The sequence below is a fragment of the Giraffa tippelskirchi genome, chromosome 2, assembly GCF_054371585.1.
Source record: "Giraffa tippelskirchi isolate mGirTip1 chromosome 2, T2T-mGirTip1v1.2.pri, whole genome shotgun sequence".
Taxonomy (NCBI): domain Eukaryota; kingdom Metazoa; phylum Chordata; class Mammalia; order Artiodactyla; family Giraffidae; genus Giraffa; species Giraffa tippelskirchi.
Window position 1 is genome coordinate 17,301,415 of NC_137276.1, and position 18,248 is coordinate 17,319,662.

At 38.3% G+C, this 18,248-nt stretch overlaps 1 protein-coding gene across 4 annotated transcripts in view; it reads right to left on the bottom strand.

The window, feature by feature from the left end:
- Positions 1-2,766: 2,766 nt before the first annotated feature.
- Positions 2,767-18,248, bottom strand: part of PLEKHS1 (pleckstrin homology domain containing S1) — a 64,388-nt gene continuing 48,906 nt past the window's right edge. The window contains exon 15 of one of the 4 annotated variants that reach the window (XM_081539041.1): positions 2,767-2,968. In XM_081539041.1, the coding sequence (XP_081395167.1) occupies positions 2,924-2,968 (45 nt within the window). In that variant the 3' untranslated portion in view covers positions 2,767-2,923. The remainder of the gene's footprint in view (positions 2,969-18,248) is intronic. The other 3 variants (XM_081539030.1, XM_081539020.1, XM_081539009.1) reach the window with 3 other exon arrangements.

Consider the following 18,248-nt stretch of genomic DNA (forward strand, 5'->3'; position numbering starts at 1 on the left):
TATGCTATAGTGTCATTTGTTTTTTAGGGTTTATAATTGATGTTTATGTAATTTTATAAAATTTCAGTGACAGTAATTCAACATTTGACTCTGAAGATGACTCAGAGAGCCTAGATAATTACCCAATAAAGGATGGAGAAAAGCTTGTATGAATGTTTATCTGGATTGTTTGCTCAACACATCAGATAACTAAAAGTTTAGACTGCAACTTTTTTAAGTGAGATTATGTAATTTATTTATGAATCTTGATCGCTCCAACAGAGATTAAGTAGCTGATCCAAAATGAAAATTGGGGGTAATACATGTTTTAAATGTTTTAATGGAATTTAAATAAGGAACTATGTTTTTGCATTGGGCTTCCCTGGTGGCTCAGCAGTAAAGAATCCACCTCCCAATGCAGGAAACGGTGGGTTCAATCCCTGGGTTGGGAAGATCCTCTGGAAGAGGAAATGGCAACCCACTCCAGTATTCCTGCCTGGGAAATCCTATGGATAGAGGAGCCTGGCATGCTACAGTCCACAGGGTCATAAGAGTCCTACACGAGTTAGCGACTCAACAACAACAATTCTTGCATTGCCTCTAATAATGAAATTAATTTAGGGATTTCTTAATAAATGTTTTAATAGAAAATTATTTTCCATAACAGTTTTAGTCACCAGAAGGATGGTACTGCCAATGAAGTTTATTTTCATAAGCTTGGATTTTACTTTGTTATGGAGGTAGTTGTTAACAGGGATCACATTAAGGGAGGAAAAGCTTTGGGGGCCTAGTAGTAATAAATCCAGTGTAAGTATGTTCTTAGTTGACTTCAATTATGTATTTAAAATATTTTGACTTGTTTGGGCTTGGTGTTTTAAACTTTTTATAAGTTATTAAGAGTTATAATTAGAAAGACTATAGTCTACAAATAAAGGAATTTTTAACATGGGAGAGACAGTATAGTCATTTAAGGTTATTACTTATTATTTGAGTAATAGCTTTTTCCTAGAATTCTATTTTTCATTGGCAAAAAGATTTTTCATGATTTTGAATGTTTTACTTTGGAAATCCAGGCATGTTATTTAAGAGCAGCCTCAGCTGTCTCATTTTCTAGTGCAGAAACATCTTTCTACACAATAGTCCATTTATGGCAGCTTAGAATGATTTTGTTTTGCTATTATTATTGCAGAATATGCACAACCTCATTTAGAGACCATCCCAAAAATGGGATTTATTTTATAAATAAGTCACAACAACCAAACTTGTCAAGGCTCTGTTGAGAACTGTATATGAAATTCTTAGTTCTAATAGCCTAACAACCTAATTTGGTAGGTAAAAATTTTCAGTTTTAAAGTAAAACAAAAGAAGAAAATTAAATGGACAGCAGCTCTTGAACAGCCTAAACAGGACTGGAGAAGGAGAAATAGAATTAAGCCAATGAAGGGGAAAATGCTTTACTACACGTTACATGTATTTGGAACTTTTCAGAAAGCTCCTTTATACTCTTAATCTGATATTGAATATTCAATTACCAGATACAGTGATACATGACAGGTTGTTTTCAAGCTCTCATGACATTGATTTAATAGGAAAACCTTTTCTACTTGATGTCAGTGCCTTTTATTTCTAAGTTATTTATCACTTTCCCTGCATTTTTTAATGTCCCTAAATATGAAACTGGTTTTCAGAAAAACTAAATTATTGGCTTTCTTCAGTTATTGAGTTATATTCCTGTGAACCAAATACATCAAGAATTTACTTATTTGGTCCTGAATAACCATCTGTGCTCTGGGAGATAGTGAGGGACAGGGAGGCCTGGCGTGCTGCTGTCCATGGGGTTGCAAAGAGCTGGACATGTCTTAGCAACTGAACAACAGCAACAACGATCATCTGTACTGGACCAGGGAGTTTCAAGTACTGATATCCAAAATTATCTGTCTTGAAAGACTATTGATATTGCCTTGTAACTTTTCTGGTGGTTTTATGCCTGTTCATTCAGTTCTTTTGGTATTGATACTAGAAAAACTCCAAATAAGCAGTAATTTGAAATCAGCAGAATTACAAGTTAATGGTTATAGATAATAATAGAATGATCTAGTAAGAGAATTCATTCTAATATGATTAGATAGAAGCTTTTAACTTGGTAATCATTTTATATGCTAACTATATTTCATCTTTCCATTAGTATCTACCCCTTCTCCAGAAAGTAGACATACTGTCTTTGCTTAGGAACTCAATCTTTCATGATTTCACATTTCTATTTTTGGTAAGCCACAAATAATTTATAAAACACTTGTTATGGAGTAGATCAAATATACAACACCGAGTATAACACAGAATTATTCTTTTGTTAAACAGTCATAGCTGGGCCAGAACTAGGGTGAGGCAGGAGAGATGCCTAGGGTATAAGATTTAAAAGGCAAAAATTGAAAGTCTTAATTTTAAGGCTGACCCCATGCTCGCATGACCCTGAGAGAATCTTCTTAAACTCAACACTAGGAACTCTCTTGCCTCACTAGTTCTAAGCCCTGATTGCTATCCCCTAATTGTGTTTTTTTGCTGTTTTGATAAATCCAAAATGGCTTTCTAAATAGAATATCACTATAGCTTTGTTTTTAATATATACTATTTATATGTATATACTTTTATATACACTTTTTAATATCTATGTAAATACTATAATCTGAATTGAGAAGAGTATATTTTCAAGAATTTCCAGATTGATACAGAGCTAAAACCCAGATTCCTTTGCGATTCTTCACCTGGGGTACTATAAACACTTTCAGGGCAGGGCTCATATCTTATTTATTTTATGATCTAGTACCTTTTTCAGAGTCTAGTGTGGTCCAGAGACAGTTCTAACAGATGGTAAATGCTTGAATGAATCTTGAATAAACAGTGAAAAGTCCATCTATATTATAAGAATTTGACTTCCAAAACTCTTTTATCTGCTTTCCTCAAGTGAAATAGTTTGATTCCAGAAGAACCACTAAAAATAAAAATATATTGAAACTATTCAGTTGATTGTTTTGGTACATTAAAATGTCTATTACTTCAGTATATGACCAATTTAAAGAATAAACTTTTTTTCGTCAAGTTTTATCACTTTAGTTTGTCACTAAAATCAGTCATTGAGTATTTGAATCCTCCCTCCCAGAACTTCTATTCTATCAATCAACATTATTTGTTGTTGATTGATAACTGCTGTGTGCCCACACTGTTTTTGGTGCTGTGGGGAAAGTGAGACTAATTCAATCGAATAAAGATTTATTGAGTTTTATTCTGCTTAAGGCGAAAGGGATACAAATATGTTCTTTGTCCAGAAATTCACACAAATAAAATAGTCTTCAATGTCATAAAGTAGTATTAGGAGAGAAAGACATGTCACCAGGCACCATGTAAGTCCAGGCATGATAACTGATATAATACCAAACACTTCAAAGGGAGAACCTAATTCTGATAAGAAAGAGTCCATAGGGAAGATGACTTTTTACACAGCCCTTAAAAGATCAACAGACTTTTCATAGGCTGGAGAGAAAACTAAGAGACAGTGGGGTCCTGAAAGTATGAGAGTGTAAGGCCGAGGTCCCCAACCTCCCAGATCAAATGCCCAGTGATCCGAGGTGGAGCTGATATAATAACACTAGAAATAAAGCACACAGTAAATGTAATGCCCTTGAACCATCCTGAAACCATTCCCCTTGCCTCAGTCTGTGGAAATATTTTCTCCCACAAAATCAGACCCTGGTGCCGAAAAGGTTGGGAACTGCAGATGTAAGGTGTGGAAGAGGAGCTTGGAGCAATTGATGTGTTGGCATGTGAAACTCAGGCTAGAAAGAATAGGTGGGGAAGATGGCAAACAACTCTGGAGGTTATTCTGAAGAAAATTGAAAGTTTTTGAGGATTTGGGTGTCACCAGCATATACTAATGTGTAGGAAATGAAGTAAAAGTGAGATAGATATTGATATATATACACACATATATTAATACATATATGAACAATATATACAGCTTGACAGGAGAACTTGGCTAAGAGTTGGACCTTGAGAAGCATTATAATTATGGGGTATCTGAGATGTTGACATTTAAGACAAAATCCTTGCCTTTGAGGAGCTTAGCATGTCCTTAGGGGGCTGGAAAAGAAAACTAATATATATGTAAAATTGTTAAGAGATAAATTTATGTGACTCTATATCTTGAGAAAGGAGATTGGGGCAGGTTGGAGTTATATGAGTAAGCTGATGAAATAGAATACACGTGAAACTAATTTAGAAACAAAATGTAAACAGTTCATGAGTGATCAATTGAACCAGTCTTTAACAAGCTCATTTAAATCAAATTTGGTTTATATAAGTGCTGCTCTTCTTTTGGACTGCATTTTGTGGTTTAAATCCTTATCAAGCTATTGTAGATTACATAGGGATTTAAAAACAGCTAAGAACACTATTTGCTTTGTCCTAAATATGATAGATTTTTTTCCAATGAAAAATGAAATATCATAAAGTCAAATTACATTATCTAAGTCCTTCTGCTATTTCAAAATGGAAAGCAAGGAGCTTAAAGTCATAAAGCAATGCTCAAAGCAACATTATCAGATAATGTTATTAAACTGTTTTTTTAAGTTTGTTTGAAAAACTGTTGTGGACTTCCTTCCGAGGCTCTGGGCTCTGATTACATATCACACAGGATAAGCAGATAAAACTGTAAATGAAGTAAAAGCAACAGTGTCTGGAAGGGGATTAAAGGCCAAATACCCTTGTTTTGTTAAATCGGCCAATTTTTTTATTAGTGTCTTTTATCCATGGAAAGAGTGCTAAATTCTGTTTTGTTTTTTTTAAATAGCTTTGTTGAGTTATAACTCACATACCATATCATTTACCCATTTAAAGTGTATAATTCAATGGATTTTGGTATACTTACAGAGTTGTTCAACCATTGCCACAATGAATTTTATATTATCACCCCACAAAGAACTCCCATGCCCATTAGCAATAACTCCCTAGGCCTCTGCTTCCCTCCACACACCCAATGACTACCACCAACTTCTCTTCCTAGGCAACAACTAATCTTTCTGTCTCTGTAGATTTACCTATTCTGGACATTTCATGTAAATGAAATATAACACATGGTCTTTTGTTATTGACTTTTTTGATTTAATAGTTTCAAGGTTCATCCGTGTTATTGCATATATTAGTATGCCATTCCTTTTTATGGCCAAATAACATTCCAGCGTTTGAAAATACATTCTGTTCATCCAATCATCAGCTAGTAGATATGTGGGTATTATGAATAAATTTCAGCTGACATTTTGTCCAAGTTTTTGTAAGAAAGGTTTTATATCTTTCTCTTGGGTGTGTACCTAGAAGGGAATTGCTGGATCATATGGCAACTCCATTTACATTTCTTGAGGAACTCCAAATTATTTTTCAAAGTGCTTCACCATTTTACATTCCCACCAGGAACCTATGAGGATTCCAACCTCTCCAACATTCTCACCAACACTTATTATTGTCTGCCTTTTTTATTACTACCAGTGGATATGAAGTGGTATCTGGTTGTGCTTTTTATTTGTATTTCCCTAATGACTAATAACGTTGAGCAATTTTTCACTAACTCTATCTTGAAAGAGTACACTGTTCAGAAAGCTTACTTAACTGGTTGTTGTAAAATGTGTTAGCTAAGCCTAAGCAAAATAGTCAGTTTTATAGACTGTGGCTTTGACTTGCTAGAATATGATGATGTTTAGTAAAGACAGGTGTAAAATGTTGGTCCAATGAGAATTACCTGAATTAATAACAAGATAAATTTAAAATGCATAACAGCATTCCAAGTACCATAAAGTGGTTATATGCAATGCAGGTAACACCGACTTCCTGCCTCAGTTTGCGAAAAGGAAGCAAAATGATCTTTGTAATTATACGTTGGAAAGGAAGACTTGAGATAGGAAGACAGGAAGTTTTCAAATATTGTGGTCGATAATAGCATATCATATTGAATAAACAATGCAATTTATAAAAATGGCCAACAAGTTGATGTGAATATATAAATGTAAATCTTTATCCAGTTTTTTAACTCTAAACTTGCAGCATGCTATTTAAGATATTTTGTGAAGGCTAGATAATGAAATAAACAACTTACTTGGGTCCTGTTTAGTCTTAAATCCTCTAATTATATAATTCCTGGTTAACATCCAGGTTTTTTTTTAAGTACATAATAAAAGCACAGTGTTTTAAACAGTTCAGCTATTCACTTGTCATGAGAATAGATAATCAGCCAAGAAACTTATCTTTTTGTTTTGAAGCTGTTGACATTTATATAAGAACTCTTTACTTATCCCAGGTTATGTCCTAGTAATTTATTCATATGTATTAAAATTTTTAACAAGTTTGTGACAAAGAACAGGTGAGATGAGTCAGGAGTCATGAGAAGGTCAGCATAAAGCTCTTTTTGTCACCATATGAAATCCCCAGACAAGAGGAAACAGATGGGTTTGGTTACATTACCCTTGCTGTGCCAAATAAACAATTGAGGAAAATGTTAAATATCCTTTTGCTACATGTCTGTGTCTAGGCTAGGAATGGTGCTTGACATTAACAATGCTGGCTTTTCCAGCTGTTCAATATTTAATGGCAGAAACTTGAAAAATTTTTAACACATAGCGTGAAAAAGTTCATTTGAATCCTCATTGGTTGACTTAGTTTATTCATTCAGGAGACATTTGCTGGATGTTAATTATATGTAACACACTGTGTTGGGCAAGGGAAGGGGCTTGGATTCCTTAGGGAGGTCTTTGGGGACCAGGTAGCATTTAAAGTAGATTTTAAACAGCTATGTTTTTCCAGTAGTCATGTACAAATGTGAGAGTTGGACCATAAAGAAGACTGAGTGCCAAAGAATTGATGCTTTTGAATTGTTGTGCTAGAGGAGACTCTTAAGAGTCCCTTAGATGGCAAGGAGATCAAACCAGTCAATCCTAAAGGAAATCAACTTTGAATATTCACTGGAAGAACTGATGCTGAAGCTGAAGCTCCAACACTTTGGCCACCTAATGTGAAGAGCCAGCTCATTGGTAAAGACCCTAATGCTGGAAAGATTGAAGGCAAAAGAAGAAGGGGGAAGCAAAGGATGAGATGGTTAGATGGCATCACTGACCCAATGGACATGAATTTGAGCAAACTCTGGGAGACAGTGGAAGACAGAGGAGCCTGGTGTGCTACAGTCCATGGGGTTTTGGAGTCAGACATGACTTAGCAACTGAACAACAACAATTGGGATACTGATAATAGATGAAAGCTCAGAGTGGCAATTATGAAAAAAAAGTCAAAGTTGGTTGTGAGTAAAAGTTTCCACTCAAAGAAGAGGTGAACAGCATTCATACATCCAAGAGACATTTAAATGTCCACAAAAGTTCAGGCAATAAACAGAGCAGTTCAAAAACAGTCAAAAAGAGAGATATCTGCCTTTACAGGGTTTATGGGATATACAAAATAAATGGGAAGTAAAAATACATTATCTGGGAAATAAGATGGTATGGGCAGAGATAGTGTCCAAGTTGGAGGTTGACAGAGGAGGAGTATGGCCCCATTAAAGCTGAGCCCCTGGCATCTAGTCACATTCAAGGGAACAATTAAACAAAGACATATTGGAAGACTTTGAATATTTTCTGTAGTCTCACAAAAGTGTCAAAAGGGGAGTCTTATTTTCAATGTGTATTTCCAAGTTAATGGTTATTATAAAAGGAGAGAATTCTTAAGCTAAAATGTTAATGGAATGTCAGTTAAATTGATGGATATTTTCCTCCTCTCTAACCCAAGATTCACTAACATGATAGTAAATGTATTAAAAAGAAATAGGTACATAAGAATAATCCCATGGTGGGGGTCAATTGGGAGATTGGGATTGACATATATACACTACTATGTATAAAATATATAACCAGGGAGAATCAACTGTATAGTTCAAGGAACTCTACTCACTTGGCGACCTAAATGGGAATGAAATCCAAAAAAGTGGAGATATATGTATATTATGTACATGTGTAGCTGATTCACTTTGCTCTACACAACATTTTACAACCACACTCCAATTAAAAACAACAACACCAAAGCAAAACAAAACCAAAAAATGAATAATCCCACCAGTGGGTGAAAGATTTCAACAAGAAATTTCTGGAAGACAGAAAAAGTCAGCTGGACAGAATAGATGACAGATTGTATGATAGATACTTTGGAATGAGTTGAAACTGTGTATTTGTGTGCATGTGTGTATAATTAAGTAAGCTAAAACCAAATTATATTATTAGCATGAGGCAAACCAAAAGCTATACAAGAGATCAAATGGAAGCCCAGTTACACTACTTGGTTCTGCAGTGAACAATATTTACATATCATGATGACGGGCTTCACCAATGGCTCAGTGGGTAAAGAATCTGCCTGCAATGCAGAACCCACAGGTTGTGGGTTCAACCCCTGGGTCAGGAAGATCCCCTGGAGGAGGAAATGGCAACCCCTCAAGTATTCTTGCCTGAAGAATCCCATGGACAGAAGAGGCTGGTGGGCTATAGTCCAAAGGGTCGCAAAGAGTCGGACATGACCTAGCAACTAAGTACATATGCACGATGATGTTAATGGTGATGATGATTTCATCAAAGTCAGTTTTATAACACTATTAAGGAATGGAACAGAGGAGGAGGTGAGAGAGAATGGTTAAATCAGTTCCCTGCTAAAAAGCCTCCCATGGGTTCCAATTGCACTTAGAGTGAAATTCTCACCATAGTTTAAAAATCCTCACATCCTCTGGTCCCTGTCTGCCTCCCTGAATCCATAGCCTCTCTCCCCAGCTCTTGAACCATCGTTCAATGACACTGGCCTTCCTTCTCTTCCTTAAACAAGTCAAGGTCTTTCCCTCCTCAGGGCCTTTGCCCTTGATCTTTCCTGTGTGTAAAATAGTCTTTTGTCGGAGAATAAATTGATCCCTGTTAACCATTCTCTTCTCCCACAGGAATAGAATTTTAGCTCAGCACATGGCTGCCCAGAATAGAAACCACATTTCAAGTTTCTCTTGCAGCTAGCTGTGTCTCTGTGACTAAGTTCTGGCTGAAAGAATGTGAGCAGAAGAGATGGGAAATTTCTAGTTGTGTCCTTACAGAGAAAGGATGTACTCTGCTCTTTCTTCCACTTTGCCGTGTGGAACACGAATGTAGTGAAAATATCTTGGATCTTACGATGAAAAGCAAGAAAACAGAAGGAGCCTGGACCACTGGCTGTCCTACCCTCGGGCTACGACATAAGGCAAAAACTGATCTTCACTTGTTTAAGCTGTGGTTATAGGGTCTGTTACATGCACCTTACTCAGATCCTAATTAATACCATTCTTTCTTACTCTAGATCTTCAGAATACAGGCTCACCTCAAACGTCATTTCAGAGGAACATTTCTTTTTTTCAATTTTTTAATTATTTATTTTTTGCTGTGCTGAGTCTCTGTTGCTGTACTTGGGCTTTCTCTAGTTGTGGTGAGCAGGGGCTACTTGTGGAGCAAGGGCTTCTCATTGCAGTGGCTTCTCTTGCTGCAGAGCACTGGTGCAAGCCGCAGTGGTGCATGGGCTTAGTTGCCCCACAGCACATGGAACATGCATGGGATATTCCTGGACCAGGGATTAAATCCATGTCCCCTGCATTGGCAGGCGGATTTTTAACTACTGGACCACCAGGGAAGTCCTAGTTATTTGCTTTTTGATTGCCTTTCTCCTAGAACTAAGTTTCACAAATATAATAATCTTGTTTGTTTTGCTCATTGTCTGCAATGGTGTCTGGCACGTAGTAGTGAGTAAATATTTGAGCTGAAATATTGACTCAATCACAATAGATAAAATAAATCAATACAAAGTGGCATACCCATACTATTTGGAAATATAGAGATCAGTTAGGAAAAACAACAGCTGAAACATTCTTAAGTGGCTCCTTCTTGGTACCAGATCTGGAGGGTGGGCTGTTGGCACAGGGTGCTATTGGTTTATTATTATTATAAACCCTTTAATACTATTTAATTTTTTTAACTTGTGCATTTATCACTTTGGAAAAGATCAAATTTAAAAATAAACAAATCAATAAAATACTGTATGGTCATCAAAGTGGTAGAAGAATGTTTAATAACATGGAAATATGAAAATAAAAAGAGTAGGTTGCATAACACATCAATATGTAGAGCTAGATCTATTTCTGTATATATATATATATGAAGCACATATGCATAAGAAAGATGCTGTGTTATAGTCAATGCATATGGCGAATTCCTAACTTTAGATAAAAATGGATGTTCAAGTTTTATTAATAGAATCCACCTTTTCCTGATTAACAATGTTGAATGAATATTTAAAGACTTTAGGTTTGAAAAGACACCATGTTGTCTTCCTTCCTATGAGTCCTACAGGCCACTTAATGAGCCATTTCTTGAGAAGTTTTACCCTTACCTAAGAGCAGTGAGGATCCACTGGGGTGTGTTAAGCAGAGATGGTGGGATAAAATTGGCTTCAGGCAGGTTTGTCTCTCTGTATTGTGTAAATGATTTGAAGAGGCAAGCCTAGAATCAGAGAAACGATTTAGGAAGCAGTTGAAGCAATCAAGGCAAGAAATGATGGATCCCTGAAGTGGGAAAAAAGTGGTTGGGTTAGAGAGAAGGGGGCTGACTCAAGAACAACAGGACAGTGTTAGCAGCATCAGTGAGAATGAAGCGTGTTCATGACTATAAGCTCTGTGAGGCCAAGGACTTTTGTTACTACTCCTTTCCAGGGACAACCTAGCATGGTTCCTGGTACATGTTGACGCTCAGTGAATATTTCTGATCTAAAGAAGAGAACTTCTGCAGTGGCTCAGTGGTAAATAATCTGCTTGCCAGTGCAGGAGACAAAGGGCAGATGAGTTTGATCCCTGGTTTGGGAAGATCTCCTGGGGGAGGTCATGACAACCCACTCCAGTATTCTCACCTGAAGAATCCCATGGACAGACAATCCTGGCAGGCTATAGCCCATGGGGTTGCAAAGAGTCAGACACAACTGAAGCCACTGAGTTCACATGCATGCAAAGAAGAGGAAAGAATCAAGGATGAACTCAGAAGTCTGACTAGGTTACCTGTGTGAATCGTGGGCTGTTTGCTGAGCAGTCACATGAGGGGCAACATGGGCGGAGGGAGACCAGCGAGCAACGTGAAGATTCCTGGTGTTGATGGACGTAAAGGCAGTCAGGGAATATTTGACTTTCCAGGACTAGAAGATCTCGGCTAGAAATGAGTTTGAGAGTCACCAACATAAAATGAGGTGTGCTGCCAATAGAGCATTCAGTTCAGATCTGAAAAATGGCCGTTGTATTTAGAACCAAGAAGTTGTGAGTGATGTTCACTTGGGGAGCTTAGAAATAGATGAGGAAACAGGGGCTGGGGATCATTTTTTTGTGTTAAGGAGACTGACAGAGCTACCACCTTTTCCTCCTTTTTAGCGTTTTCCCCTTTTAATGTTCATGCTTCTCTGAACTTGCACCCACTGCTATATTGTCACTTTCTTATCAAGTTTCCAATGACTAATTTGGCAGCAGGAAGGTTTTTCCACTTGGTCACATTTGTAATCAGTGCATTATCAGCGAGCTGACAGCGCCTTGTTTGTGCTGGTTCAGAACGTGACCCTACAAAACCAATCCTCCAGATGCTTGGCTTTTCCTGTGTTATGATCACATTCATAGTTTCTGTGTGTCTTTTTCACCTTTCCTGGTATAACTACACACACACACACACACACACACACACAAACACAGACACACTCAAGATCCAGAAAAAGATAATAGATTTTATAACTTTACAAATTACAAATTATGCTGCTGCCATGTTTTTGATTATTGATTGAGATTTGGATTGTGTATTTTTCCAAATTTTCTCGACTAGGATAATCTCAGCACATAGATATTTCCTTAATATAGCATTCCCTTACCCACTTCTTTCTTCCCTCAAGCCATTATTTCTCTTTTAGCACAACTCCATCATAGTATTACTTTTCCTTTATAATTAACCAGCCACACTTCTTGTCTCTGCTTAACTAACATGAAATCTCTCTTTCCTCCATTGTATCTCATGATTTTCTCCTTATAATAGCTCTTGGAGGCAATAAACATGGTGAAATTAGCCAAGTGAGCTAGGAATACTAACTTCATTTTGTTCAAAGGGTCCAGGTGTTAGCTCTGCAAAAAAAACAGTATCATCATCATGTAGAAGTATTAGTTGCTCAGTCATGTCCTACTCTTTGTGACCCCATGGACTGTAGCCCACCAGGCTCCTCTGTCCTTGAAATTTTCTAGGCAAGAATAGACTGGGTAGCCATTCCCTTATCCAGGGGATCTTCCCAACCCAGGGATCAAACCTGGGTCTCCTACACTGGAGACCGATTCTTTACCATCTGAGCCACAAGGGAAGCCCCTATCATCATATACAACCTGTAATCAATTTACAAATTTTTTTAAGAAGAGATATTGCTGATGTAGGAGGTATAGTAATGAAAAGTTTTGGCTTAGTGTCCAGAAACTAAAACCTGGTTCTGCCACTAACTTTGTGACCTTGGGCAAATTAATTCACTTCCCTGAATTACTGAAATGAAGTCTGTTTCCCTCACTATAATGGGAGAGCTGATAGATCTCTAGATCATGACTCTATAATTCTGAGTCCTGTTAGCTCAGTTGCTGTTTTGTTCAGAATGTTTCATGCTTTTCCAGGACTTGAATATGATGGTTTTGGTCAAGCTACTTATCACTATATATATACACACACACTATAATATTAAAATATGTCAGATGAGAAAAGGGTTTCAACCAACTTATTTTGTTTAATATATATTAAAGCAGAACTTCCTGCCATTTAGATTTGTGACTTTGGAGGTAAAGCAATGGAAAAACTGATCCCTTATAGTGTTATTAACCAAAATAGTTGTGTTAACTCTAAAATGAGATGTGACCAGGAGCCAATATCAACAGACCGGCCCATCGGTAAGTGAATGAAAGAGCGAGTAAGAAGAGCACGTTTATTCTTCTGCATTCTCAGGGAAGAGCGAGCACAGGGGAGCGGAACAAGTCTGCAAATGCGGATTACTCATTTTGATAAGCAAGGTGTCATACAAGCAGTTGGTAAGACCTGTAATGGCTAAGGAGCTAATGCTCAGTCATGTCGAACTCTTTGCAACCCCATGGACTATACCCCACCAGGCTCCTGTGTCTGTGAAATTTCCCAGGCAAGAATACTGAAGTGGGCAGCCATTCCCCTCTCTACCCCTCTCTCTTCCCGGATGGACGATGGTTTAATTCTCTATGAGGCGGGCCAAGACAGAGGCCTGGCCCCTAGTCAAAGCACTAGAGGACAGAGCTATTCTGCTTTTGGAAAAAAAGAGTGGTTTTTAAAGCTCCACTGTCTCTGTCTCTCTGTCTCTGTCTTTCTCTCAGTCTCTGGAGCCAGCTCTTCAACCATAAGTAATACAGATACAAACCCACCAGGATTCAAACCCTACTGGTAATTGTTCACTCCCTGGTGGCTCAGATGGTAAAGCATCTGACTACAATGCGGGAGACCCAGGTTCAATCCCTGGGTTGAGAAGACCCTCTGGAGAAGGAAGTGGCAACCCACTCCAGTACTCTTGCCTGGAAAATCCCATGGACGGACGGAGGAACCCGGTAGGCTACAGTCCATGGGGCTGCAAAGAGTCGGACACGACTGAGCGACTTCACTTCACTTTGACAATGCCTATCTTCCCAACAGTGAAATGATCAAAAGATATTACGCATTATCTGTTGTTTATCCCTAAAGGGGTCCATGGAGACAATTATTTTTTTGCCATATCCTGGCCTGGTGAGAGAGGATGTTGCTCACCAACTGCCATTTACTGGTCAGATTACAGTGTCAAGACTAACCGGGCAGCTGGTTTGCTTCACCGATAAAAGAATGAAAGGCCTTGCTTGTAAATAGCTTTGTCTGTGTTAGCAACCTCTTAAATTAGCCTTGCTACCCTCGCATTCCCCAAGGGCTACTTCAAATGCTCTGCCCATTCTTAGGCTGTGAGTCACGCTGGTGACTAATCTTGATAATCAGTTCCTGGAGTTTTCTTTGTGGCAGAATCTTAGCGCCTGTGTGTGATGGCTTTGAATTTGGTAGCAACTTGGACTTTGTGTTTGCCTGTTCCTGGTAATGGGCGTGTTTGTGTAGAGTGGGGTGGGGTGGGGGTGGGGGTGGGGTGGCAAATTCTCCCTTGCTAGGATCTGCGCAATGGAGTGCTGCTGAATTTCTCCACCACTTTACACACCTATCTGATTCACCCTAAAAATAAGAAAAGTAGTTTATTCCCAACCAATGCCAAGATTCTGCGGAGAGCAGCTCTTCAGCTTCCCAGAAGTCTTTCAGTTCTGCTAGCATTTGATAATTTCTACCTATTCCATCTTCTTAAAAATAGTCACCTGACTGTGCAACTGCTTGTGGAAAAAGGAGTTGGATAGGGAAAGGAGCAAAGAATATAGTGCCTAAATGCACCAAAAAAGAAGGAAGAGGAGGAGGAGGAGGAAGAGGAGAGACAGGGGATGAGGAAAGGGAGGAGGGTGGGGGAGAAGGAGGAGAGAGAAGTGGAAGAAGGGGAGTGGGAGGAGGAAGAGGGAGGGGAGAACAGGAAGGCGAAGAAGGCAACCAGGTGATGAAATGAGACCATTTTTTGAAAGAAAGCATTTGCCTGTATCTCTTCTTAGGCCTCCAGAAACTTCCCACTGTGGAATGTGCAGTTCACTCCCAGAAGGACTTTTTCACTCCTCATGGGTTTCTTTCTGAGCTTAGAGAACACTCAGATAACAGCTTAATAAGGAGGTGAGTAAACCTAAGACAGCTCTCCTCCATTTCAGGGTCTCTCAGAGCATGATCTGTGAGCATTTCTTAAAATCACCTGGGGCCCTAATTTCAAGAAAGACAAATTTCTGGACCTAAGTCAGTATCTCCAAGGGGGCTAGCGGGGTTGACCTGGGAATTTATAACATGCAGGGTTTTTGTTTTTTGTTTTTTATAGTTAAGGAGGAAGGACTCAGATGATTCTTAATGTTACCAAAACTTTGTGAATCACTGCTTTAATCCATAGGACTCAGGGCTGTTTTTCTCCCTGTGAAGGATAAAATTTAACAGTGTCTAGAACTTGCATCACCAGCCAAGAAATGTGGGTGTTGCATAGCTCTAAGCATCCTGAAACGTTAAAGAAAGATGTGTGTACAAATACTGAAAGAGAAAACATTTGCTGCATTGCTATGACACATAGATATCATAAAAGATACCAACATCATAAGTCTCAAAAAGAAAACGAATTAGGAAGCTCATCTGCACGAGGCTTAAGAATAATACGCACTGTGTATGTGGAAAGAGATGACACACCTGAAAACAAAGTTTCAATGAGGAAGTGGCTTTTTTTAGGGATCTCAGCACACTGTATCTCAGTGGATTTCCAGCACAATTTACTGCCAACTCTCCATGCTGGAGGCATTCTTCCCTGCCTCGTGGCCAGCACAATGGCTCTTTACCCACAGTCTGCATGCTGTAGAGCCAGGAAATGCAGCTGACTGAATAGTACTATAATCTGATGCAGAAAAACATTGAGATCCAGTGCCTGGCCAGGTGGCTGGCTTATCCCTGAAATGCAAACCCATGTTTCTGGGTTTTCTCTGCTGTGAACTCAGTGTGCAGGAGCTTCCCAAAGATAATCAGAAATGACACACCGAGGGGAGGGAAGACAACCCACCTCATGGTGTTAGATAAAACATCAGGTACCCCTGGAAACCTGGTGTCTGAGAATAAGCCAAGACACAAGCAGACAAACAACAATCAGAAAAGCACCTATGCTTTCCATGTTGTATTCTGTAATGTTGTTGTTGTTTAGTTGCTAAGTTGCATCTGAATCTTTTCCGATCCCATAGACTGTAGCCTGCTAGGCTCCTCTGTCCGTGGAATTTTCCAGGCAAGAATACTGGAGTGGGTAGACATTCCCTTCTCCAGGAGATCTCCCCAAGCCAGGGATGCACCATGTCTCCTGCTTGGCAGGCAGATTCTTTATCACTGAGCCACCAGGGGAGCCCCAATTCTATAATGACCCACCTCTTAAACTGTTTTTCATGGATAGGAATAGAAGAAAGAAATTTTTATAGACACTTAAAGCAAAGTCACTCTGTCAAAAATAGGATCATTTAAAATAAACAGTTGGATTGAAGAATGGAACATTCCAAGAAGAAAACAGTCAAAAAAAAAAAAAAACAGAAAAAAATATAAAAAAGAAGAAGAAAAGTCAATAATTAAAGTTTTTTGGCTGTCAGGAATCCACTCTGTGTGGATTAAATGAACATTTTGTGGAATGATGAATAAGATAGAAAAAAATTCTGTTTTGTGTTTACAAAGGCTTATATTGCTAAATTATGAAGTTTTCCATTTTTATACAATCTTTACAGGTTTTGACAAATACTGCTTCCCTACTGATTCTTGTTAACCTCAAACAATAGAACAGCTATTTATTTGATCAACAAAACAAGTTTATTGGGAGCAGCAAAGACTTGCAATTCAGGGCATGCACCTATGGTGAACCCCATGAAAGTCTAGTAAAACAAAAGAGAGAAAATTCTTTTATAGCGGAGAAGAGGAAGTCAGAAGGGGCTGTTTATAAACAGAAAGTCCATTGGGAAAACCTGGAAGTTCTAAGTATGGTGACTTTTCATTGGCTGAGTTGTAACAATGTGTCATTGATTTGTTGTCATGAGTCAAGTAACAAGAGCTGAAACTGACATTTAATTTTGTAAACGTCAGATTCTGGAATGCCTGAAATCATTATATTACACAAGGATTACTCACAAAAGCTGTCCTTATGTTCTTGTGTTTTGTCAGCCTTAGAAATATTAGGTATATCAGTAGGGAAGCAGCCTTAGAAATATTAGGTTTATTGCATCCAATAAAAGGTATGTGCTTCTTATGTACCTTAGAAGGAGAGTATCATCAGAGAACTTCACTTGTACCAAGATGAGGCTTTCCTGTAATGAAGCGAACAAGTATGGACACTCTGCATTGTAAAAGTTGAGACTGAGTTTTGTAACATTCTTGGTACTTTTTCTTGTGATTCCATATGTTGACAGTACAAATGAGAGTCATGTCTTTTTTTGGATTAAAATAAATGATGGACAAGAATCTCCTTTTTGCTTGTCTGGTGCTTTGTTATTTACAAATCTCTTTCCCACTCATCTCACCTACTTAAATCCAGACCAGTATAAGCAGATGTCCTGAAAGTCCTTACTTAGAGCTTCGGTTATCAGTTTGTGCTCTTTCAAGAACCAGGTCTGGACAAGCTGGGAAAGTTCCTGGAGATAGGTTGGAATAGAAGACCCCTTCCACTTTTGTTCCACATTCTTATATCCCTCCAAATGCCACCACTTCTGCTTTCATGTCTTCCACTAAGACTGGCAACCTAGTGTCATTGCATCTTAGGGGACCTGTAGGGAGCTAAGGGGAATAGAATGACTCCACACTTTTTATTGCTTTTTTATTTCTGACAGCCTTTCAAACCACCTGATCTTCTATGTGAAGTTTAGTGTTTCTTACCAATTCATCCAATGAATCTAGAAATTAGGAGTGCTAGGTTCAAGTTCTCATTTTGCTACTGAGTTACCATGGACATGTCTTTGGAGTTTCTGGAGTGTTTCAACCTTACTCAGAAGATGAAACTGTTAGATCAAATGGCCTCCCATACTCCATCCAATTCCAGCACTTTCTGTATTATGGAGAATCTTTGAATGAGATGTATAGGAGACTGTGAGAAGGGACAGGAAACCAAGGTCTTGGTATCTGACCTTCAGTAACTACAGTGTAGTTGAGGGGTTAAGGCCTTCAAACAAGTGTCAAATTATCAGTCCAAGGCTATGTGTTATGAAATGCCCAAGCAGCTGACTGCTGAGGCTCACAATTCTGATTGCAAAGCTTGAAAATAATACTAGATACAGTTTGTAAACAAATCTGTGAGCTCTTGGGAGGCCAAATATCATCAACAGTCTTTTACAATTTATTAGAGGAGGGAGAGGAATCTGCAAATTGCAGATATTTACATAGATGAAATGCAATACTCTGAGGGGATTAGACTGCATCTCAGTAAAAAATGAAATGTCTAGTCACCATATTGTAAATTTAATTCCAACCAGAATCTTTATTAAGCCTTTTGGGGCAGGAGGACATGCAGATATAAACATT